General features: G+C 42.6%; 2 protein-coding genes across 9 annotated transcripts in view; one reads left to right on the forward strand and one right to left on the reverse strand.

Moving 5' to 3' along the window:
- Positions 1 to 24,736, forward strand: part of Stk32a (serine/threonine kinase 32A) — a 181,149-nt gene that overhangs the window by 96,723 nt on the left and 59,690 nt on the right. For 4 of the 6 annotated variants that reach the window (XM_087593221.1, XM_087593224.1, XM_087593220.1 and 1 more), the window contains 5 exons: positions 2,473 to 2,570; positions 8,039 to 8,155; positions 9,522 to 9,647; positions 11,052 to 11,180; positions 11,793 to 11,857. In XM_087593221.1, the coding sequence (XP_087449347.1) occupies positions 2,473 to 2,570; positions 8,039 to 8,155; positions 9,522 to 9,647; positions 11,052 to 11,180; positions 11,793 to 11,857 (535 nt within the window). Of the gene's footprint in view, positions 1 to 2,472; positions 2,571 to 8,038; positions 8,156 to 9,521; positions 9,648 to 11,051; positions 11,181 to 11,792; positions 11,858 to 12,599; positions 16,246 to 24,736 lie in introns of those variants that run through there. The other 2 variants (XM_087593223.1, NM_001191894.1) reach the window with 2 other exon arrangements.
- Dpysl3 (dihydropyrimidinase-like 3) overlaps positions 18,672 to 24,736 on the reverse strand; it is a 105,790-nt gene continuing 99,725 nt past the window's right edge. For 2 of the 3 annotated variants that reach the window (NM_001398556.2, NM_012934.3), the window contains 2 exon segments: positions 18,672 to 22,206; positions 23,509 to 23,671. In NM_001398556.2, the coding sequence (NP_001385485.1) occupies positions 22,118 to 22,206; positions 23,509 to 23,671 (252 nt within the window). In that variant the 3' untranslated portion in view covers positions 18,672 to 22,117. 3 annotated transcript variants of the gene reach the window in all.

Genomic DNA, 24,736 nt, shown 5'->3' on the forward strand with positions numbered 1-24,736 from the left:
ACCAGTGACCACAGAGAAGAGCATTTAACTTGATAGAATGCAGGGATGTTTTCCTTCCTCCCCCACCCCCTCTGTTTTGTTTTGTTACTGTTTCCTTCACTATCATTGCTTGAGACATCATTTGTAATAGCTATGAAGCTAGCCACGCCCTCAGCCCACTAATTTGTGGCCCTGGGAAGGTGTATATATATATATATATATATATATATGTATATATATATATATATATATATATATTAGGCAAAGTTAAACTGCCATTTAGAAATTCATGTATTATTACAAACAATTGCTCAATTTTAATTCAGGATGGTGAGTTCCAGGTAGGGTGGACAGGACAGTGCAGTGGTGGGAGCAAGATAGTGCTTCTCAATGGGTGAGCTAGTTACAGGGGTGCTGGCTTCTGAATATTTTCTCGTTTCTCTTATGTTTCAGATACTTTCTGAATGTATATGTTGAAAGACTTTAAAAAAAGAAAAATGTCTGCCCAAATCACCCCTCCCCCCTGTCTATTTGGAGGATAGCGGGTGTCTTTCCATTTCTCCTCTTAGGAGCAGGGTATCTTCTCAAAGAATCACAGAAAGCCTGTCCGCACCTTCCTCTGTGTCATGGTACTTTTGTATGCTGTGGTTTTTGTTCTTAAACTCCCAACATAACTGCTTAGTACTTAGCACATCGTGAATGTTTGCTTAGTGAAGGAATGCATGTACAAATGCTTCTGTGTTTGAAAACAGAAGAAATAGGAAGCGAAAAGGTAGATACTCACCTGCAGTGGAAAAAGTCAACAGCAACATTAAAAAGAAAAAAATAGTCATATCTCTTCCCAGGATGACCTGATATGACAGTGTGCTACTTTCCTGGAGTAACATTTATTTTGTTTGGCATGTTTTTCTAAGAACAGTGCCTCTGCCATGCCTCCAAATTGTCTGGATGTCTCCTAAGTGCCATGCTTGACACCTGTCTCCTTGGAGATGATTGGGGGTTCAACACTGACGAACACAAAAATACAGTCTGTTCTATCTGGGAGCTTCTAACTGGAAGTGGGAGCAGAGTGGGGTCAGGGCCATTATCTTCCCAGTTGCACTGGGATTTGGGACTGGAGAAAGAACACAGTGATGTGTGAACCACGGATTCACCAGGGCGTGAGACCCACTTAGTTGTCCAGCGCGAAGCTCTTAGAGTTGGTCGTGAGCATAAGAATGTCCGTGCTTTACAATTGCAGCAGGAAGCTGTCCACAGAAATTTAGTCAGAATTCAAATGCACAGGCAAGCAGACTCGAGTATACAGACTCATGCCCTCAAGATTTCCTTTGCCCAGCATCAGCACCTTACCTTAACAGGATGCTTGGCATCAACTCTGTGAACCTTTGAACTAGGCCAATTCTCCCCCCCCCCCTTTTTTTTTTGGACTTTGCAAATGGCAGTCACTATATTGACATTTGGACGTTTGGACATGCATTCGTTCATTTCATTTCTAAACTGGTGAAGAGGGTATTTTTGTTTTTGTTTTTGTATTCTGATCTTGCCGGTGCCCACTCATTTGTTCACGGGCACAGCAGGTGGTAGAGGCAACATTTGAGCTCAGCACAGCTGCAGAGATAAGGACCTCAAGTCTGGCTTCAGTGTCCATTCGTCAGTGTGATAAACTTCTGTCTACTGACTCTGAGTGTCAGGCTTTGTACTAGACACTGCGTGTGCCCCACTGAGCAACAGCCCCAAAACCGTCCTTGGTCTCACCTTTGTTTCCCCTGTTCTAACATTTAGGACCTAAGAATTTTTCTTAGGAAGGTACGGCAAAGTGCTTAAAGAAGACCTGAGGGGTCATCTCTGAGGGGTCAGTTGATGATGACTGTTCATTCTAGTAGAGTCAACTCAGAGGCTATACTTAGAAAGTATACATATCTCATCGATATTCAAAGTGCTAAACTTCCTGGGGTGCCCTTGCTTTTTCTCCTGCCCTCACACACATAACAGGAAGCTACATTTGTCCCCTTCGATGCATCCAGGTATCCCCAAGACAGACAGCCACGCCATTATGTGCCTCACACAAATCCGAACACTTTGAGATTATTTTATCCATTCAGCTCCTTTAGTGTTGACTTCTCAGATGAAGACAGCAAGCTCCCCTCCCCCTCAGCTCCTTTTGTTTCAGAGTTAGCAGCTCATTTGAGGCCCAATAGAACCTACAATGTAAGAGGTTCACCATCTAAATAAGAGACGTTTTTTGTCCTTTAAGGACTGTGTGTGGCTGTTTATGTTAGCAGATGAATGGGGCTGCTGAGAGAGCTAAAAAAAAAAAAAAAAAAAAAAAATTAGAGAGTGTTGCCCGCTGTGCGCAATCTACCAAAGGATAATAAACACCCGGGGAAGTGTTTACACCTTTCAGGCTGCTAATTTTCCTTAGGAGGAATGTGTTGGAGAAATAGATTGATTGGCATCTTGGGGAGTGGAACTGACCTTTTCTGTGTCTTGCAGCACCCGAGATGTTCAGCTCTAGGAAGGAATCGGGTTACTCCTTCGCTGTTGACTGGTGGTCCCTCGGGGTGACGGCTTATGAACTGCTGAGAGGCCGGGTATGGTAGAACCACACCCTCTCATCTCTTATTATTCTAGGAAAAATGTTTTAAAAGTCTGCTTCTTTATGTGAATGTGCCCTGAGTATGTTAATGTACCCCACATGCATGCATGCAGTACCGCCAGAGGCCAGGAGAGGGCATTGAATTCCTCTGAAACTGGGCTTAGAAGTGTCTGTGAGCCACCTGATTCAGGTGCTGGGAACCATACCCAGGTCCTTTGCAAGCACAGCAAGCGCTTTTAATGACTAAGCCATCTCTCCAGCCCCTTCGGGTTCAACTCAGAATGAAAGAATGCAATGTTTGCTAAAAACCAAACAGTTTGAAACCAGAAAGCACCTACACTGTCTGGTGTTAATAACACTTGAGTTCTTTGCACAGGTTAATCCACATGTGTCACCAAATCTGTCGTTTAATATTAATTACACAGGTAAATTAATAATATGGATTAAAAAAAACTCCTGGTGAAGGGAAATCAATATACCTCACTATCTTGGGTAAATAAAGCCGTATGTTTAAAGAACATCATTTTGCAGTCATTGGATGGAGCTCCAATTTGGACACATGTCTTCAAATAAGTGTGATTTATAAGCACCAGACAATTTGTGCTCTATCTTGATGGTCTCTTGTCTTATGTGGCTGCTGTGTATGAGTTCTTTGTGAATGGAAATGTTCCTCAAGCAAGAACCTCTTCTCTAGAAAAAGGAATATCAAAGAAATATAATTAAAAATTATATTTTATACAAATTTTACAAACCAATAAAAGATTCAGATACCATCCGTCCCCTCGACCCAAGGTTTTGTCTTAGCCCAGCCTACCAAAATAACATTCTGTGAACTGGGTAACTGAAAATATTTGTTTTCTCATGACTGAAGAGTCTGGAAGGCCAAGTCAGAATCAGAAATGTGGGCTTCCTATATCCTCACAAGACAGAGAAAGGAAGGGGAGGAGATTAGAGGGGGAAGAAGATAAAAGAGGGAGAGAGGACATGAAGGCAAAGGGAACAGAGAGAGATCATCTAATCTTCTTAATGGTCAGAATGTACCCCTGGAGATAATCTATCTCAAACTGTCTGCCACCGCTCCTGTCTCACTGAGCATTAGAGCTCTAACACAGGACTCTGTGTGAGGAATGCATTCAGACCCTGGCTTTTCTCTCTTAGTCCTCTAAAACCCACATAAAATATTCAATATATTCAGGTATCAAAAACATTTTCTCCTTCTGATATCATCTTTAGTGTCATAAGAGGCATCTGAATATCCCAACCTGGTATGGATAGGACTCAGGCCACGGTTCATCTGAGACAGAGGCAGAATTCTCATCCAGCAGACAAGTCATGTGCTTCCAAACGATGGCCACAGACAGAGGTTAGAAGGCCCCACCCAAGAGGAGAAAAGTAAGAAAGCAGCAGGGGTACCAAGTTCAAAACAAAGTCCAACCAGTTCTCTTTGGCCATGAAGACGGAGGAGAAGATGCTCAACTCTGTCCTTTTCTTCATTGCAGTCACTGTCTGTGTCCTTTAACTCAGACTTTGCTGGCATAATGCCACCTCCATCTCTGACTTTTCTTGTGAACCCCTGGTTCACATGCAGCATTTCCTTAGCAAGTGGTTGTCTAGACTTCTCGTTCATGTTCTTTTCAAAGTAAGACACTTCGGTGAGCTTGTCCTTTGTCATTTTCAAAAATTTTCTCTAGTCTTTTTGTCGTTTTGTCTTCTTCGCATTATTTTATGTTATGAATAGAATCCAAACTTGCAACTTTTCAGTTTCTCCTTCTTTGTTGCTTCAATAATTTTCAACTCTTCTTTTGCATATTACTGTAAGTAGCCAGGAGGAGCCATACTTCTTGCATAGGGATCTCTGGTCCTTAGATACAGAAGTTGAGCAGTGGGGTATGTATGGGTGGGCTTGGAGGGTGAAAGGGAGGGGGGAAACTATGTAACTCAGAAGAAATTAAAAATAGAAAATTAAAACAAACAAAAATAAAATTTGCACCAGCAAACAGACAAGACAAAAGCAAAATCCCTGGCAGTCTGTTGTACTAACTTTCAAATCTTTCTATTTTCATAAGGATAAAATATCTTCAGATAGTTACATGTAGATATATTTAGCAATTTTAAAACATAAATAATGCCTTAACTTCCCATTGAGACACTTATATATATTGTCCATAAGTATATGTATATATTAACTATATGTTATATACATATGTCATATATAACATATATGATATATATATACACAAATATATAACTTTCTATATGCTAACACCTCGGTGTATTTTACTTTCATAATTAAATCCATTTTATAAATACATCACCTTACAAATATTTCCAGGCATATCAGTTTTTGTCTTCTATTCCACATGATCAGATTATTTGATTCATTAAAAATGGGATATATCTTTCACATAGTTTAATATTATCCACTCTGTGTAACTTTTCATCAATCTTAATTCACAACATTAAATCTGTGGAGGATCAACACATTAGTTTTGATGCTAGGAAGGAACTACTAAAAGATGGTACAGGTTTCTGTGCCAAAACACAGTCAATCAGAAGAAAAGGAAACAGCGACGTTTAGTTACAAGTGTCACTGCAGGTAAGTTACTGGGATGCACTAGTGAAACTGCCTGACACGTCCTGAGTTTAGGTGCACTCTGGCTGGTTCTGACCTTAAACACTATCCCGTGAAGCCAGCCACGCCTGCCTTACCATTCTGTACTGACCTCATTCAGTCCTGCAGCTATTCTGCTATTCTTTGTGTTGTCTTAGGGAGACAGCGTCACTGTTAGCCAGGCTAACTTCAAGCTCTTCCTCCATTTGCCTCTGCTTCCTGAGTTCTGGGATGGGATGGCAGGCTTGTGACAAATACCCACCGACCCCATTTCGTTCTGTCCTTGCAACACCATCACAAAGTACCATTTACTCCCTTTTCACACTTACCCTCTCCACACACTCATTCTTGGTATATTTTCCCTCTTCATTGGTAGCATACTTAAGGTTCTTTGATTTGTGCCATCATGTTGTCAGCTAGTCACAAGTCACACCATAGCAAACTCTCCCTGGGTTATCTCCACTTGTTTTGCCAGTGATTCATTGTGCCGATGAACTAGCGTCAGTTTGCACATGAAGGGACTGAAGGTCAGAAAATGACTGAGCTGGTTCAGCATCCAAATCCTTCTGGCCTCAAAGCTCTAGCTCAGGATTACATCATAACACCTTCTAATTGACTGCTGGGAAAAACAAACACTTCCCCTTCCTCCAATTTAGTTCATCCATCATCGATTACTTGAACATCTGGAAAAGGGCAGTCATGTGATAAATGTGCACACACAAATTAACTCTCCTGTGATTAATCTAAGGTGGAAGTCTGTCCCTGTGCACATAGTATCCACTTTAGCTTTAAGTTGATTACAGTTTCCCTAGAACACAGGAAAGCCCAGTAGAGAAATTACTGTTTAGAATGGTTGCCCTCCAGTGGACAGATGTAACATCATCCCCAACTTGTTTGTTATTAGAAAACAAAGCAAAACAAACAAACACAACAACAAAACACATACACACATCTTACTTTTTTAATTTTTTGGAGTAGGGTAGAAAGTAACAAGTTTTCAAATGGGATTTTTATGTGTTTCATTTTGGCTTCTAATTATTAGTATTATTTTTAATTCAAACTAAAGCCACATGTTGGGTTCTGCATGCCCTTTGTAGGGACAGAATGACATGGTTTCTGCCCCTGGGACAGGGCCAACAGTCATGGGTCTCTACAAGTGTTGATAGATGCTGTGGGCTTAAGGCTTATTTGTATAATAATGTGCATATTTTATGTTTCTCCTTCAAGGAACGCTAATGTTAATAACTCCAGGATAAGGAGAGACAGCAGGAGTCTGGGAAGCAAAGGTGTGGCTAATGTCTTAGCACAATGGCAAACACTAGCTGGGACCTACAGGACAGCCCTTAAGGTTGTGGAAAAGAACTTTAAAAGCATGGGTTCAAAAATATCTAATTTCTCAAAAAAATAAGGAAGCAATATAAATTATATGAGAGGCTTCTCGATTCTCAAGGAATAAAAGCAGTTGTGTGGTGAGCCTACCTGTCAAAAAGATAGTAAGGAAGGAGATACAGTGGTGATCATAAGAGATTCTACCCGGCTAAGTTTTTTGTTAATGCTTACAGAGGCAGACAGATTTCTGAGTTCAGGGTTTGTCTGGGACAGAGCAAAGTTAGGTCCAGGTGTGGTAGAAATGGTGTTTTCAGGATGGGGGTCTCACCCTGCTAGTTTAAGCATCTGTGCTGAACAGAGGCAGGCAGATATCTAAGTTTGCAATGTTTATAAAAAAATGTGTTTGTTGTCCCCTAAGAGGCTGGGGTCACAGGATGCTGATTCATAGGACAATCAAAAGAAAACCTGGAGCAAATGATTCAATTAATATGTAAAATAAAAGACTGGCCTTAGGATTTGCAAGAGATGAGCTAACCACATTTTTTTTTAAATAGAAAAAAATTTTTAAAAAAAGAAAGAAAAGAAAGGTTGGTTGTCAGTTTGGACCCATGATTTGACTCAAATCTTTGTTTTCAACATTCCCCAGATACCCCTTCTCTCAGAACTCCTCTCTAAGACAAGGTTGGTCCCTGGCAGCAGCCATAGACTAGCGCTCATTATTCTAGAAAAGTTTTGTTGTTGTTTAAAATTCTCCACTACATACTTTATTGGATCAGAGTTTTAGACACTGGAATTGATATTTTCTGAGCAATTTTCTATCCTTAAGTTTCTCATTCTGTTTTTAGTATTTATATGTTTTTGTTTTGTTTTATGTTTTTTTCTTTTTTCTTTTTTTCTTTTTTGTGTTTGTTTGTCTGTCTGTTTCTTTGTTTGTTTTAAAGTATCACTCTTGGGTATCCCAGGCTGGCTTTGAACTTGTTATGTAGCTGAGGTCAGTCTTGAATTCCTGATCTTCCTACCTCCACCTCCGGAGGGCTGGGATTACAAGCATGTGCCACAATACCTAGCTTCCACTGTATTTCAGACAAATTATAAGGAGACTATGGGAAAATTATGGATCTGTAGTTTTATAACTTGTAAAATTTGTAAATCTGTAATTTGTAATCAACTTTATATAATAATTTAAGGCTCTATTCATTATTTACTTTTTATGTAGACATACCTAAAAATTATATACAAAACAGTTTGAAATCAGTGTGTCAGAAACTGGCTCAATCCACTGAAATATTTTGTTTGTATCTGTAAAATAACAAGTTCTTAAAACTTAGGATATTTTGATGAAAAACTATAGGTCTAAGACATTTCTTTAAAATTCGGTAGAACTCCATTTGACTCCCTGTCAATCAGCTTGAAGCAGTTCTTGTTGAGGTTGTGTTGTTTCAAAGTTCACCTTGTAAATACTTGCAATGTTTTTCCCCTTTGACCTATAAAAATGAACGCTTTTTCTCTTTTTCTCCCTTAAGAGGCCATATCACATCCGCTCCAGTACTTCCAGCAAGGAAATTGTCAACATGTTTGAGACAGCAATTGTAACTTACCCTTCTGCCTGGTCAGCAGAGATGGTATCCCTTCTTAAAAAGGTGAGACAGAAGAAAGCACGGAAGTCCAGAAAGCCCAATAACCTGCACTCATCCTCAAATAAATACATGGCTTTCTTAACTCAGCCTAAAAAAATCCCCTTGGATGTCTCAAGGTCCTCTCAAACTCATTGTGTCCAGATTGTAATTCTTAATTTCCTTATTTTTCTTGGGCTCCTTCCAGTGGCCTCTCTGCCGATGACTGGTCCCTTCACCCACCTGTGCAAGCCAGAGATGGGTTCACTTATTGTTTCTGTATCTAGTCCATCACTGGGTCCTACATTTATACTTTCAATAACCGTTGCTGCTGTCTCTGCCCTTCACCCCCTGACTGTCTCTCTAATCTGCCTCTCCTTAGGTAGGGGATGTGCTTGTTCACATCATACCTTTTCTGGTTTGTTGCATGTGGCTGCCACTCCTCTCATCTCTTTTTCCCATAGGTCAGCATCTTATCATTGGTCCTTTAAATAAAGATCAAACGAAATGGTACATTATAATGTTTATAAACTGTCCTCGAGCCTTGTGTATCTTGGTCACCCCTTCAGTCATGTGGTGCTGTTTTGCCTTCTCCTCCCATTCCTCACCGTCACATAACCATGAGGCTTCACACATGCTACTCTCTCCTCCTGGATACTCACTGCTTCCTGTCTTAAGCTCTTCTAGTACCTTCCCAGAGATCAGTACAACTTAGTGTAATTCCATGACTGTGGCCCATACAGTGCTTTGTATATTATTGTAAGTATAGAAATTGAGAAATGCACTTTGAAACAGATGGGAATTTAACACTGCTCTGTCAGTACTACATTGTCACTAGGTCAATGGATGCCTCTCCTTGGGTAGGGAATGTGCTTGTTTGGCTTGGAGCTGCATATGAGCTAAGTACAGTGAGACTTGGCTTGAACAGGCCATAAATGAAAGGAAAATAGAAAGAAAAAATAATTACTGGCCATTTTATGTCATTTGAAAAACAGAGCTTCAGTTCTTATATCTGCAAAGCAATGTTCACTATATCTGCAAAGCAATGTTCACTTCACACTGTCTCTTCATGATTTGAGCTTGGTAAATGGAGGTTTAGAAAACAGGCTTTCCCAGTCAGAAAGTCAGGGAGGGAAGGTCTTTTTAATTCCTGGTGCAAGCAGTTTGCAAACCTGACTTCTGATGTTATTGCAAACCATACAGTCTCCACCTGATTTGCATTTGAGTAGGAGAAGGAAGGAGAAAGCATCACTGACTTAGCAAACCACTGGCTCAATTTCGGCTCCAAGGGACTCCCATCGGATACTCAGTTTAGAACACTTAGTGGGGATTTTTTTTTTGGTCCACCTGTCTAGCCTTCCTAGTAACAAAAGTGCTTGTATTTCATTGGCAGCTGCTTGAACCTAATCCAGATCAACGCTTTTCTCACTTGACTGACATTCAGAATTTCCCTTATATGAGTGACATGAACTGGGATGCAGTCCTGCAGAAGAGGCTCATTCCAGGCTTCGTTCCAACTGTGAGTCAAACTCAACAAGCCCAAATAGTTCCCACACTCTGTCCACATTGTTCTTTGTGTACAAGTCCACCCAGGGTCTCACCACTAATGTAAAAACACTAGCTTTATACAGGAGAAAATGGAGGCATACATCTGGTAAGTTGAACACCAAAAGTCACATGACTGGCAAGGAACTAAACAGGATGTCAACATCTGGGCTTCTAGGCTTTAATCATGCATTGTTCTGTAAGTGGTTCCAGTCTTCCTAATAGTCATTTTCAGAAATATGCTCATTGAAAAGAATTTTTTTTCTCCTTGCAAAGAGGTAATCTTTCATGTCCATTGAGATCTATGAGTTGGCTAGTGGGAAAACTCCAGAATCAATCCTCTTGTTTTGTGAGTTTTATTTTATCAATCCATAGTTTTCAGAACTAATAATAAAATGATGATGATGATGGTGGTGGTGGTGGTGGTGATGGTGATAGTGATGATGATGATGAAAGAATTAATAGTTACAGAGAAATAGTTTCCATTGGCTGAATACCCAAACAAGGGAATTGTATCACATAGTATACTGCTGGATAAACCTTAGACTGGAGCCCTACTGAAGCTCCTTTCTTCCCTCTCCCTGGTATTTGAATTGTAATACCAGATACAGGAACATTGGCAAGAGTGATGTGCTTCTGCAGAGTCTTGTAGAAAGAAATCTGGGATTTCTGTTCAGATTCAAATGAGGCACTTTTCTGGGGACATGGGCACATGGCTCTTACAGGGAACAGCTGGATAAGGTGCCCAGTTAGTGTCAGGTAAAGCTCAGTAGAAGGAGGAACAGTGTGGTGGTACTCAAGTGTGCCAGTGTCTATGTTAGTGAGTAACAGGAAGTGAGGTGAGGTTTGTAATTGGATGCATGACTGATGTGTGACTATGGGGCACCTCCTCTGGTACCACCTGCTCTAGACACTTCCTTCCTCCTTACTCCTGACACCCTATGAGAAGCTCCAACTTATAGATCTTGGGCCTCATTGTAAACTTGACTCATATGGAGAATTTATCAAGTAGCAAATTCTTGGCCTCATGTTCAGAAATCCTGATATAGAAATTTGGTTGTTGACCTTGGAAGGTGACAAAGCAATGGCCATAATTCTGATCTACTGAGAAACCCAGAATTCCAAATCTTGGAAACATTATTTTAACATGGTCTACTTTACTACTCACCTAGGGATAGTTTGAGGTTTGTTAAATTAACTAAACTATAAATCAAGGAATGTAAAAATAACACTGGCATTAAATGCTACAAATCCTCAGAGAGAGCCCAAGTTATTGGGCTACCCTATCAGAACTATTTATTACTCTCTGTGTTAGGCTTCTACGTCTTAGGAATGATACAGGGATCTGAGGACTGATCCCCTGCTTTTCTCTTTACAGAAAGGTAGGCTTAATTGTGACCCTACTTTTGAACTGGAAGAAATGATTTTGGAGTCCAAACCTCTTCACAAGAAAAAGAAGCGCCTGGCTAAAAAGGAGAAGGAAATGAAGAAATGTGACTCCCCTCAGGTAGGTAGGCTCCCTACCAAGTTCAGGGAAGTGTAGTTCATTCCAGAGCTGCTTGGGGAGGACATCTCAGAAGTGTGCCCCTGCCTGCTGGGGCCTTATAGTTATGAAGGATGCACAGCTACAGTGGCCACTAGATTCTTTGGCTTTACCCTTCTGATACAGCAGCAAGCAGCAACCAGAAGACAGAGTCCCAAGATTTGAAAGATAATGTCATAATTTCCCCTCTGGTCTTCTGTAAGATGTGGTAAATGTTGCTGAAGGTGCATATGCAGGATGCCTGTCAGAAGCATGAAGGGCAGGTTAGTCTCTACTTACTGTGTTAGTGATGGAATTATAATTAACCCATAGTTTCTCATGGAAGCTGAGAGTGTTCAATATATATTCCAGAGTTCCAAAAACATTGTACCTAATTCTGATAGAGCAATGGCTCAGGGTTAGGGACTAAGGAGGGAGACCTCCACCCCTGTCATTCTCTCAGAATCTTCATGCATCTGGAAACAGGACTTCTTCAATCCAGGTTGCTCACTGAATACTCTATGGGTTATTGGCCATTTGGGGTCCCCATATGTCGGCTAAGTTTGCTTCTGTTTCTTTATTATGTTCCCCCTGAAGATGTGCCTTCTTCAAGAGCATCTTGACGCTGTTCAGAAGGAATTTATAATTTTCAACAGAGAAAAGTAAGTAAGTCTGGAGTGGAGACCAGCAGCTTTAAGTGATAGCATTTAGGCAAATTTTATTGGCAGAGGCTGCCTATATTTTTAAGTTTTTATTTTTCTAATGATAAAAAGGGTGCAAATCTAGGATAATGATTTTGAAATTTTAGGAGCCTTTTTTGGGGGGGTCTGGGTTTTTTAAATGATGATTTATCCCAGTGCCATATTTTCGTGAATGGGAATGTAAACGCTGTGACTATTTACAAAGCTTTCATCTTCACATTTTTGGGGGTGAGATGTATGAGAGGTGGACACTGGATAAGATGCCGGGGCCAGTTCCCTCCTTTCTGTCTGTGGTTCCTTGGAATTAAACTCAGGTATTGGCTTATTGGTCCGTGGCTCTACCCACTGAGCCCAACATGATGACTTGTAAAAGCTTTCTTAGCTTATCTTTCTTTATAAACTCAGGCAACACTGAATGAACTCAGTAGCTTGTATTTATATATTTATTCATTTGTTCTGCAACAAAAATGATTAAGGGGAGAAGGCAGTGGATTTGGGAGTGGCTGAGTCAGACATGAGAAGGGGGAAGGAATGGAGGAAAGGGAGGGAGAAATGATATAATTATATTTTGATTAAGTTTAAAAGAAAAAAATATTGGATTACATACTATCAATTCAAAAGTTTAAATTCTTTTTTCCTTTTAATGAACTACCCTCTCTCCTTCCCTCCTTCCCTCCCTCTGTCCCTACTTTCCTTCATTAAGAGTAAAAAGAGACTTTAATCAAAGACAAGCAAATATAGCCTTGGAGCAAACCAAAAACAACACAGAAGAGGAGGATGGCCAGAATAACAACCTATAAAATGCTTCTGAGTCTTTGGGGGACAGTGCTTGGCACCTGGCGGAAAACTCCTGATTACCACTCACCGAAATGCTGACAGTGGTCCCTGCCACTCCACACCTCACGACTTAGAGAATGTGAATGAATCGTGGCTTTGCAGCAACAGGAGGGGAAGAGCGCCCTGGTTCTGAGCTCCTCAGTTCCACAGCCGGAACTCTGTGACCTTAAGTGAATCATTTAACTGCTTCTTCTGTTTTAGTTCACCGCTCGACAGGTAGCTGGTTATTTCAGAAGAGCTTTGCTCTATTAATGCTACTATAGCTCTAAACAACCTTTATTCTTATTTTTAAATGAACATTCGAATGTAGATTTATTTTTTATTCTTTTTGATGACACTGTGAAATACGCACACTGTACACAGTGAGCCTCTTTAGGGCTGGACAATATCACATGGGCCAGAATTCCAAAGCTTGATTGGCTAGGAATAGAGGTGTTCCACCAGGAATATATACATAGGTCAGCTTAGAAGTAGCAGACTCATAGGACCTTGCAGTGGGGAACTGCATTGGCATGGCATCTGTTTGCTTGTACCTACTGTGCACATGGCCCTTTCCTTTTGCCTGTGAGGTGGCCTTGATAAGTTGAACTTGGTTCTAATTAGAGCAGTCACATGCAGAAGTTTAGCAGATGCTGGGAGTTGGGTCACATGTTTTTTTCAGCATGGCAGTTGAAAAAAATATTTATATCAGACACTGGTATGTTTGTTCTTTGAAGGTTAATTTTCCTCTAGATTAGCAGAGACCTGCCTCTGCAGAGGATCGGAGAGTACAGCTGAACTGAAGGCAGGGTTACTTGGAATTGTTCAGTGAAGTTACACCTTACAGGAGAGTTTTGCATGTTAAATTTGGAAGCTGGTAAACCTTCCCTTGAGAAACGCCTAACTCTCCAAAGTGTAAGGGGGAAAAAAAATCAGTTGCTTTTTTGCCAAGAAACATACCACATTTTTGTATTGTTTGGCCCTTTATTTTTCATATTGATTGACTAAAATATGGAACAATTTACACATGTCTACTGCCTAGAGTTACATTTAAAGCAGCAGGATGGCTTATAGATCCCAGAGGTCAAATTCAGGAAGACTGATGCCCCCACATTATATAATCACTGTGAGATGGCTGGCAGAATTGCCTTGCTACTTAAAATATTGTTGAGGGCTGACTCTTTCTTGTCTGGGTGTTTCACTCATGTGCACAGTGTAATTCCCCTAACTGTGCATGTGTTGTAACTCCACTGTGCTCATGCGTACGAGATTTTGGAAGCACTTCTCTTCGTGCTCCACTGGTGACCCTGGGTAAAATCAAGATGGAGATGGCTTTGCAGAGCTTTGTTTTCAACTCTTGGGAAACTGAGGCCATCTAGTGGTGCTCCTTATAGAGAATGTGGCATCAAGCTGGTCCAAGGAACCAACGTGATTGATGTCATTTGGAAAGGCAGACAGGTAGAAGTAGATAGTAGACACTGGGACAAGAAAGTTTGTGTAGAAAAACAAGAGCTGAAGGTAAGACTGGCATTAACGGTTCTCCCGATTCTGGCATGGCTGGACATAGTGCCTCTCTACTAAGAGCAAACACACACACACACACACACACACACACACACACACACACACACACATACACACACACACACACACACACGCACACACACACACACACACACCACATTTTTAAGAATCAAAACCCATCTCTTTTATTCAGCTCCTGTCTCTGAAGTTCTCACATGTTATTTGTGACATTTTTGGTTATATTCCATTACTGTTTAACTCAAAGCATTTGCCCTGACCTTCAGAGGGGTTAATGGGTCAAACATAGCAACTCAGAGATGACTGGATTCTGTTCTAGGCTGGTGCACCTACAAGAGTCAGGGACCACATGCGTGTTCCAGCTTCCACTTTTTTTACTTCTGTGTTGAAGACCCAATGTTTTAGATGTGTTATGGTTTACCTTCCCTCATCTGGTTCCTTCTTCTCCTGGACCTTGTCTGCATCCTCCGAAATGGCAGCTTTTAGACACACTTTCTAAAGGCCAGCAGGGCCAGCAGGTCTCCACAGGGATGGCATGGACTGTTTTGTATTTACACAGTAAGTAGGGGTAGGAGCTCATGTGATCTCTGAAGTTCAAATCTAGGTTTGTTTTGTTTTGTTATCCCCACTGGGCATCTTTCTGAGCGCTGTTGCTTTCAGAACCGGGGATAGGCTGGTTACTGTGCAACGTGGTAGTTGGGTAAATGACTGGCACACAGTGTGTGGCCAGTTAAAAAGAAACGTGCGCGCGCGCGCACACACACACATACACACACACACACACACACACACACACACACACACACACACACCCATCCATTGGGCTTGGGCTGCTGCAGCTGACTCAGTAGTAAAATATGTGCTTAACATGCATGAAGACCTGGGTAGATCCCCAACACCCCCAGAGACAGAATTACTGAATCTGGCATGCAGAATAGCTAGTTCCGAGCACCACCCATTGCTGTGTATTTTAAAGAAGAGGGGAAACATCCAAAACAAAACAAACAAACAAACAACAAAAACTTTTCCAAGAACTCCTGGTAATTTCTTCTTGGTTTTATTCCCTAATTTGGGTTTCATGTTAGCACCCACCAGAGGAAATGTCCATGTTTCTGAGAAGAATTAGGGCTGAGAACTTCAGAAAACAGTGGGACTATTTTATCCTTTCTTCTGCTACCTGTGGACTCTCCCCAAGCAGCTCCTACCTCCCTTACTCTGCAGAGCATCTGAAAAGCCTCAACACGGTTTGGAAAGCAGAGTGCCTAGATGTAACACAGCTCTGTGCTCTGCAGTTGAAAATCCCCAGGGCATCCCCAGTGACCCAGAGAGGAGGGGTGGGCAGCTACCTCCCGGCAACCCTGGCTAAGATCCTCAGTCCCGGAAGGATGTGTCCTGCTAAGAGCCAATGATACTCCTGCAGCCCTGGTGTGGACTGAGGTCATCTTTAGGACAGGCATGAATCTCAAGCAGCACAGGCACTTCTAAATTAATCCCAAGTGATTTAATAATTAGTGGAAGTCCAGAAACGACTGGATTTCCTATCATTTTTGGTTTTCTTGGTGATTCTGTGAAGAAGTAACTAGGAAGAGTGTTGCTTCGGCTATTGACCCTCACGTTGCCTTTTGACGTTGGCAGGGAGACTGAGCTATAGCATTTTATGGGCTCAGTGACTAGGCACGGTGAGTGCTTTGCTCAGCTCCTCCGTGTTCTTGTGTCCTGTCCACATGATATCTGTCTCCTACTTCTGTCCACCTGTGATTGCTATTCACTATGAGTTCAGTGCGCCTGCTCCATGGGAAGCTCTGAGACTCCACATTTCATTCTATGTACTGTTCTGAACTACTGGCTGATTTAAAAGCCCCAGACTAAAACAATTATATGTATATATATATATATATATATATATATATATATATATATGCTTCTGTTGAGCCATTGTGTATGTGATATAAATGTGCCTGCATGGATTAAAATGTCTTCTATAAACAATATGCCCTCGGACTTCCTTTGTCATCTCTGTGTGTGTGTGTGTGTGTGTGTGTGTGTGTGTGTGCGCGCGCGCGCACGCGTGCGTGTGTCTGGTCATCCCAGTTCATCTGCTCTAACTTCCATTTCCACTACGAAGAATGTCCGTTTAGCGTGGATAGTTAGAGACTTTAGCATGGATGGAGTTAGAGATCTGTAGCTGCAAATTTTAGTGGACACATTCAAGGACTGTATCTAGCATCCTGGCTTCTGCCTTTCACTGACCTCAGGTTTACAGACAATGTATACATGACAATTTGTGCTGTTCTCTGCCCATCTGGGTCCTTTTTCTTTTCATTTGCCATAGCCACAGTTGGATATTCCAGGGCCCATACTCTGAGAGAGTAGGCTAATAAAGGCTTTGGGAACTTTCAACTAACTCGTAGGCTCACAGCAGCTCCACAGTCAACACACTGCAAGCTCCTGGGCTTGTCTTGGAATTTGTGCACTCTGAAGTCCTGCTCACCAAGGGACCTGTGGCCCCTTGCACATTACTGTTGCCACTAGCCAGCTAGTACAAAGGTCAGGGGTCAGCACTCTAGGTTCTGAAGAGCACCAGCTTTAGGTATGAACTCTCGTTTTGCTGGCCACGCTGGTCTCTTCATCCCCCATCTTCTTCTCAGATGTGTATTTCCTCTGTGATGGGTCAGTGTAAGAAGAGAGAATCCTCAAAAGTTCTTTAGAACCAGAACATTTTTTGTTACTCTCAACCCTGTTCGGTGTTCTCACTCCCAGCCTGGTCAAGTGTGAGTGTCAAATACTTGAGGCTCCATAGGTATGAAAGCTAGCCAATGCATTTGTCACTGATATTTTAAATAGCTGGTTCAGCCTTCCCTTGGGCTCCATCCCAATGAAGATCATTGTGAGTGCTCATGGCCCCCTTTAAAGCCACTCAAATCTTTAACAGGCTTACTGATCCTTGGTCATGAGAAATAAAATATATTTCACCAGTCCTGAAGGTGGCCAAACTTGATCTCTTTGGCTGAGAATATTGAGGGAATCTCTCTCCTCTGGGTACCCTAGGCAGATAAAATGAAAACCTAGAGATGCCAATAACGGGTTTTGCCTTGTCCAGGAATGGGCTTTATTGGGCTGAAGCATGTTCTTGGGAAGGATGGACTGAAAGGGAAACTGCCTGGGTTCATCATTTGCATTCAGCAAGCTCAAGTTTGCACTGTTGTATCTGAGCTCTTCAGACATCCTAAAGTTCCACTTCCAGACCCGCCCATATACCAGTGTGTACCTCACCAGTGACTGCCATACGCAGGTGAGAACTGGATTTGGGAATGTTTCCCAGCACAGGGAGAGACATGATGAAGGTTCAAAGCCAAAAGGATCCAAGAGCCCTGACTTGATCTTTTATCTCCTTGTTTGTGGGAATTTTTATGTTTCTGTGTTTGTAGAGCTAGGGATCTAACCTGGGGCCTTCCTTCTGCCTGCTAGGTAAATAAATGTTCTACTCACAAGCTGCATCCCCAAGGCTGGGGATATAAAAACTCATTACACAAACCAGAACTTCCAACTTTCTAATATGCACAGTGAAACTCCCAGAAGAGTGGGCACATGGAGCAGTTTTTGTCAGGCACTCATTGAACTCGTTGAGATCAGCTCACTGAAGGAAACATTTGGTGTGTATTCATGTGGGGGCTTTCCCTTCACACTCAGACTTTTGGAAATAAGTAGACAGTGTAGGGTTGGCACAAGATACACACACATATACACACACACACACATACACATACACAAAAGCACAACAACAAAACCTTTTAATGTTTTGTCTCAAAATCATTTATCCCCAATAAATGTTTTTATACTAATAATAAATATGATTATTTATTAGAAAATATTATTCCCCAAGGTTTCAACTTCGTTGTCAGGTAAGTGGCCCACAGTTTAATTTTAGTGAATGAGCAATTAACCTCTGCTGTTATCATATCTGATGTTTATTTACTTACTAACTAAATTACAGAGGTTTCTTCCATTGTCTTGTATGGTGTGTGTGTGTGTGTGTGTGTGTGTGTGTGTGTGTGTGTGTGTGTTTTAAACATGTACATTTATGTGTGGCTTTGCATCCATGTGCATGATCCTGGGGACCAGGCAAGGATATCAAATGTCCTGCTTTATCACTTTCTCCTGTTGAACCAAGGTCTCTCCCTGAACTTGAAACCAGTAAAACCCAGTTATCCTCCTATCTCTACCCCATCCCCAGCACTGTGGTTGTGGGTGTCCATGTTAGCCATACCTAGTTTTTGAGGTGGGTACTGAGATTGGAACTCAGGTCCTCTCTTTTACCAGCAAACTCTCTTACTCACCGAACTATTTCCTAGTCTAGCAGAGTTTTAATATATTAGGCGAAATGGTTTTCCATGCACAAAAGACTGGAGAACAGTGATGGTAATTTTATAATTATTTTAATAACCAGGTTTACATTAACAGTCACTTGATGAGCTTTTTTGTTTGTTTGTTTCTTTATTCTCAGCTAACTCAATACACAGTTTTCTTCACGGTTCAAACCAAACAGCTCTTCCATATCTGAGCTGCCTCACAGCTAGCACAGGTCACAAGGAGACTCACTGTCTGTCCATAGCCACCAGACACAGAACTGAACACCCACACACCATGTCTCAAAGGGGAATTACGAGAAACGCTGGCTGCATGGGCCAGCACATGACTGCATCGGGACTCAAGCTGGGCTGTCTAGGGAAGAAGATCTGGGAGGCTTGTGGCAAGAAGCAAAATTGGGAAGCACTCACCTCTCGGAAGGGGCTTAGAAAGAGCAGAATGGAGTCCAGAGTTAGGATTCAGGCCTTGGGAGGCAGACCTCTACATATCCTGATGAAGAAATGACCCAAAGAAGCACTAGACTTTGAAGTTAGAGGAAAGCCATTTTGGAAGCAGACTATAATCCTATTAGTTTAAAAAAACAAAACAAAAACAAAAACAAAACAAAACCAACCAAACAAAACAAAAAACATAAAAACAAATTTCTCCACTGGGAAAGCTGATTTAATTGCTCCAGTGAGACCTTTTAAACCACTTGAGCCTGTGGCCCTTTCAGAAAGAATGTCAATAGATTGCCATTGAGGGCTCAGAAATAACTTGGGGTTTGAAGATTGCAGGGTATTCTTAGTGGGGGCTTGGTAGAAAGCCCAGATGACAAAGCTCTTTGAGAGAAGATAGTACCCAGCATGCTCTACCACCCTCGGATGGCAAGCCAGTGAACTTGGAGGAAGCCCAACTCATTGTTGCTTTCCTTCCCGAAACCCAGTGACGGGCTGTCTATCTATGAAACAGAACCAATTTACATTTAGACTCGTAACTCAAGTAACATGTTGCTTAGAAAAATCCTTGCGTTAAGAAAACAGTTGGGGAGCTTCTGAGGAAGGATTTACTACGCATGGGCACTACTAGTAATGAAAACAGGGACGACGCATCCTAAGATGGCGCCTGCCCACCTTGAGGTCTTTAAGAAGCTGCTCCTGGCATAGGGAACACCTGAGTGGAACATAAGGTTCCAGCACAGTGACACACTTTGGAAGTGCCAAGTGTAGTGCAGATGACCCAAAGGAGTTTATTTTTCATGACCAGAGAGACCTTGGGGGGTCTCAGGCATGGGAAACCACACAGTTGTGGAGGCCCCGAATTACAGTTCATTTACAGATCTCTTCCTCCATCTGGTGGCCACAGATGGTACTACAACCTACGCTGCTGCCAAGCCTGGCTATTGAGGTATTTAGCATACATGCTTTAGATCTGGCAAACTCCTTTTGCATATAAAAGTCATTCTGTGTTCCTGGATATATCCCAAAATTTGACATTTGCAATTCAAGACTTCATTCCCCTGTTTTTTTTCTGCTAAAGTCGCCTTTAAAAATGAGAGCACCATGAGAGCTTTAAAGTAGTAATATTCCTAGTATGAGGTCTGAGAACCTTTTCCACGATTAGAACAGAAGCTAGCTTCCTCAGGGAAATTCCCTTCCTCTATTTCCAAATGCTTATGTATCTAAACTGTTCATATTTCTCTAGTTCTCAGTTTTATTACAGCCTACAGTCAGGGTTTGGGGGTAAGGGTGAAGCACAGTGGCAGAGTTTTGCCTAGCACTGGAGAAGCCCTGGACTCAATTGTCCAGCTCTACAAAATGAAATAAACAAAAATCCCCCACCTCAAAAAAGCAAAAACAGCAAAAACAAACAAAACGCCTGCAGGCAGAGATGGCAGTTTCTTGTAAGTACTTAGAAGGTGCATGAGTCCTGCTCTGTTCTTCAGAGTACTTCATGCGCAGTGTGATAGTTCTCACTAACTGGGCCCCGGGAGCACAGAAGTCTGAGCCAAGGTTACTACCATATTTCCTGCAGGAAAGTATCCTGGCTTCTACAGACCCTTGCCTTGCTCACAGAATCTGGTTCACGATTGGTTTTGGAAATGGTGTGATAGGAACATGAACTTCCAACTCTGACAGACAAAGGGGGGGGGATGCTAACATCACTGCCCACTGTCCTTATGTACCACTCACCAAGAAAGCCACATCCTGTTGCTCCGTACACATCACCCTGGAGAATTAGTACCAAATAAATAGTGCCCCCGGAATCTGCTATCAGACGAGGAAACACTTGGCTTAGAATTGAAAACCTGGTTATACAGTGTATTTCTGGTACTCAAGGCTGGCTTCCCTCAATCTCTGCCATACTCCCACAGAATCGGAGATTACTATTGGGAGTAAAGTTTAGGAACAACCGAAAAACTCAGTTCTCCAGAAGGAAATAACATGAATGTGTCTGGGTCTGAGATGAAGCGATTAGGCATTCACTGTGAGCAAAGGAAGCCCTTGACTTTGTCTCTGCCATGGGCCTAACTCAGCAGGCAAGAGCACATGCCTCCCCTCAGCTTGTAGATGAGAGAGAGAGAGAGAGAGAGAGAGAGGGGGGGGGGGGGGGACAGAGGTACCTCCCCAGGGCTGAGAGGAAGACTGCCTAAGCTTCGCTGTTCTCCCCCAAACAGAGCTGGGGCTTACTCTCCATAGCAGCCTTTGAGGAACCCCCAAAGACGATGGAGAGGAAGAGACCTGTTTGTTTGTCCTCCGAGTGTGGGCTCCACAGCCCGAAACAGAAGAATAGAAAACAACCGGAGAATGAGGCCCAAGTAAACGCTGGGATCATCAACAGGTGGAAGAAATGGCTGGACTCTGCTATTCAATACATGATTAAAGAAACAAGATCTACTAGGAAAGGGCATGACAAAGTCCTGAACCCAAAAACCTCCTCCTGCCTTCTCTGCAGATGCCAGGGGACTGTGATGGAGAATCTCACTGCCTTATGTGGCCCATCTTCCATGGAAATTAACACACATCATAATACAACACACAATGCCCTTCTGCTCACCCAGCCCACCCACCTCCCCAGTACACGTCCCACCCCAGTCCCTTTGTGCCCTCCACTTTGTCCTGGACTCCCACCACCCAATCACCCAAAGACCCTTCGTGCCTTCGTTCATTTTCTCGACATTCCAGCTTTGTCTGTCCTCTGTCATAAGATGCAGCACTATATACGCTCTCAACACTATAATATGCAGAATCTACCTTAGTGGCCTGTCTGATCGCATGCATGTATGTGGGGGTTGGGATGGGGGAGGAAATTGAGAGTGCGATGCATAAACAGAAATCAAAGCAATTCATAAAGCTAGGCAAGCAAGCAAAACGTTGGGAAACATAAGGCTTGAGGCTTAGTGATTCTTTAGATCGCAACTTTTTGGATCCACGCTCCTTCTTAATTATCGGTGTACCATTTTGGCTTCAAATTTTTCTTCTTCTTGCTTCTGCCTCCCTCTTTGGGAGGGCTTGCTTAACTCAGGGATGTGATGTTAGAACGGCCTCCAGGGGGCGCCACAATGCGTTTGCTGGCTGAGCGGACACCCTCATCCACTTGGGTGCCTGCAGATAGAAAATTTCCAGGAGAGAAACGAGGGGAAAGAGATGTGGGGGAGGGGGGGAAGTGAGTAATTTTAAGAGTGATCAATAGTAAGTAGTTTCCTGGTGCACAAGAAACAACACCAAATTTTGAACTTTTGCATATTCATGACTCTCCCCCTACCCCACCCCAGTCCTGGAAAACTATTTTCTTGACAGGAAACTAAATTCCTCCCTTGAGTCAGTCTAGTGCTAAACCCATCAGTACTATTGGTTAGAACACAGAGATGGCTGTTTATACGGACTGTTCTGTTTTAAAGAATGACTGTGGTTTGAGAGAAATGCATTTTATTGTTCCATGACAGAGCGATTCTGTAGAGGTCACCTGCTGAAGGCCAGGAAGCTAGAGGGGTCATGCCCTGTTTATACAGGTAGATGAGCTAATGTGTAATTGGTTCTATTGAGAAAGGGGTTCTGAATGCTTTAGCTGATGTGGCCAGAAAACCACAAGGGTGAATATACTCCCAATTGCTTGGGAACAGGAGTAATCTCAATTGCTTGGCAAAGTTACCTCAAAACATTGAGCCTCTCTTCCCCCGTTGCTCCCTAGGTCTCCCACGGCCTTTCCTCTGTGACCTCTGTGACCTCTGTTCCTTCTACTCCTTCCCCATTTCCTCTATATGCTAGGGTCTCCTCTTCCCTCACGTGTATAATTTCCAGTGTAGGGAAGTACCCTGCATTTATCTCCCCTATTTTAAGACAACCATGGATCGATTAAACATCATTCTCTATATCAAAGAATTCTTTGAAAATAGATTGGTTCCATATCATGGCAAATACACGGTAAACATTCAGTCCACAGATGATCTCTCTGGCATCATTTTTACTGTGAAGGGGAAATTAGGCTCCAAGAAGCTGCTGCTATAAGATTATGAAAACGGTCTGAGCTTTGTGTGCATTAAGATGTTAACACATACACACCATACTTCTCACACACTGATATAGGAGACCATTACCAATCCATAGTAGAAATCAGTTCCATTGACCTGTACCCAGTTTGGTTTGATCTCTAAGAAGAATTTGTTATCATTTGAACTTGACCTGTAACTTGAAGGCGCCTTGTTTGAATTTCTTACCAGAGCCAATTGATGATTAGGAAAACATTATGCCCTCAGTTCTCTATGTCCTCATCTCCCTAAAGAGGACACAAGTGCTGGCTTGGGTAATGCATTTAACTTGACTTTGCAGGATTGTGTTGTAGTCCAGGAATACTGGTCTTTCCTCCTCCCTCCCTCTTTCCTCTCTTCACCAGCTCATTCCACTCACCTGACAGACTAAATCCCGACTGATGGAGGTTCCTCACTGGTGGGTTTGGCCGAGTGGGAGAGCCTCGAGTAGAGCCAGCTGGGGTGCCCCCCTTGGGGGTGGTGGTCAAGTCAAACACTGGTCCATCATACATGCCTCTTGGGACTGCATGCAGGTCCGCCATCTGCACCCAGAGAAACAGGTCACCATTCATTCTTCCATTCAATGACCCAACAGTGTAGAATGTGCTCTGGGAGGTGTAATCATGTCAGTGAAAAGAGCTCCTGGAGAGGAATCCAGGAGAAAACCACAGAAATGGATGTGAAAGAAGAGACAGTGCCAAGTGCCACAAGAAACTGAGGGTAGAGGTCATCCAGGAAGGCCTCTGTAGACATGAGATTCCATCTAGATCAGTGGTTCTCAACCTTCCTAATGCTGTGACCCTTTAATACAGTTCCTCATGCTGTGGTGAACTCCAAACATAACATTATTTTGTTGCTGCCTTATAAGTGTAATTTTGTTTTAGATCATATTGTAAATATCTGTATTTTTCCAATGGTCTTAGGAACCCTTGTGAAAAGGGCATTTAACTCCCCCCATCCTACCCCCCCCATACAAAGCAGTTGAGACCCACAGATTGAAAACAACTGCTCTAGAGGATAAAATGACCATGTTGCCTCAGGAGAGGGAAATGACTGAGGGGATGCTAATCATTGATGTGGATGTCGATAGAGGCAGCAGAGGGACCAGCAAGTACAGCTAGCTAGAAGTAGGAGCATGACAGAATGGAAGAACTATTATTAGGACAGCTGGAGTGGAGCCAGTAGGAAGGGCAGGAGTCTAAGATGAGGTCACAAACACTACCAGAATACGATCCCATGGGAGACCCACCCAAGGCTTTTCAGGGCTTTTCACAAGTCAGGGCTCCCAGGCTCAAAACTGAGAGTCTGTGGTCCAACCCATTGACCTTTGGCTGTGAGCTTGCCTGGGGACTGTGCAGTCAGTCAGCAATATCAATCAACTTTGTGTTTTGTGCTGGGATTATGCCAAGGGTTGGGGTTTATAGCCTTGTGAAATAGGCTATGTCCCTTGGAGGCATTTATGGCCCATGAGGCAACCATGATGAGACCACCCAGGCAGTAGCTGTGTCACATCACAGGCCACAGTGAGGCCGTGAGGGTGTGCATCCTGACTGGGAAGGACAAAGCATGGTGAGACCTCTGTGGAACCCTACCCCTGCCTTCTGTGC

The sequence above is a fragment of the Rattus norvegicus genome, chromosome 18 (assembly GCF_021556685.1).
Source record: "Rattus norvegicus strain SHRSP/BbbUtx chromosome 18, alternate assembly SHRSP_T2T, whole genome shotgun sequence".
Taxonomy (NCBI): domain Eukaryota; kingdom Metazoa; phylum Chordata; class Mammalia; order Rodentia; family Muridae; genus Rattus; species Rattus norvegicus.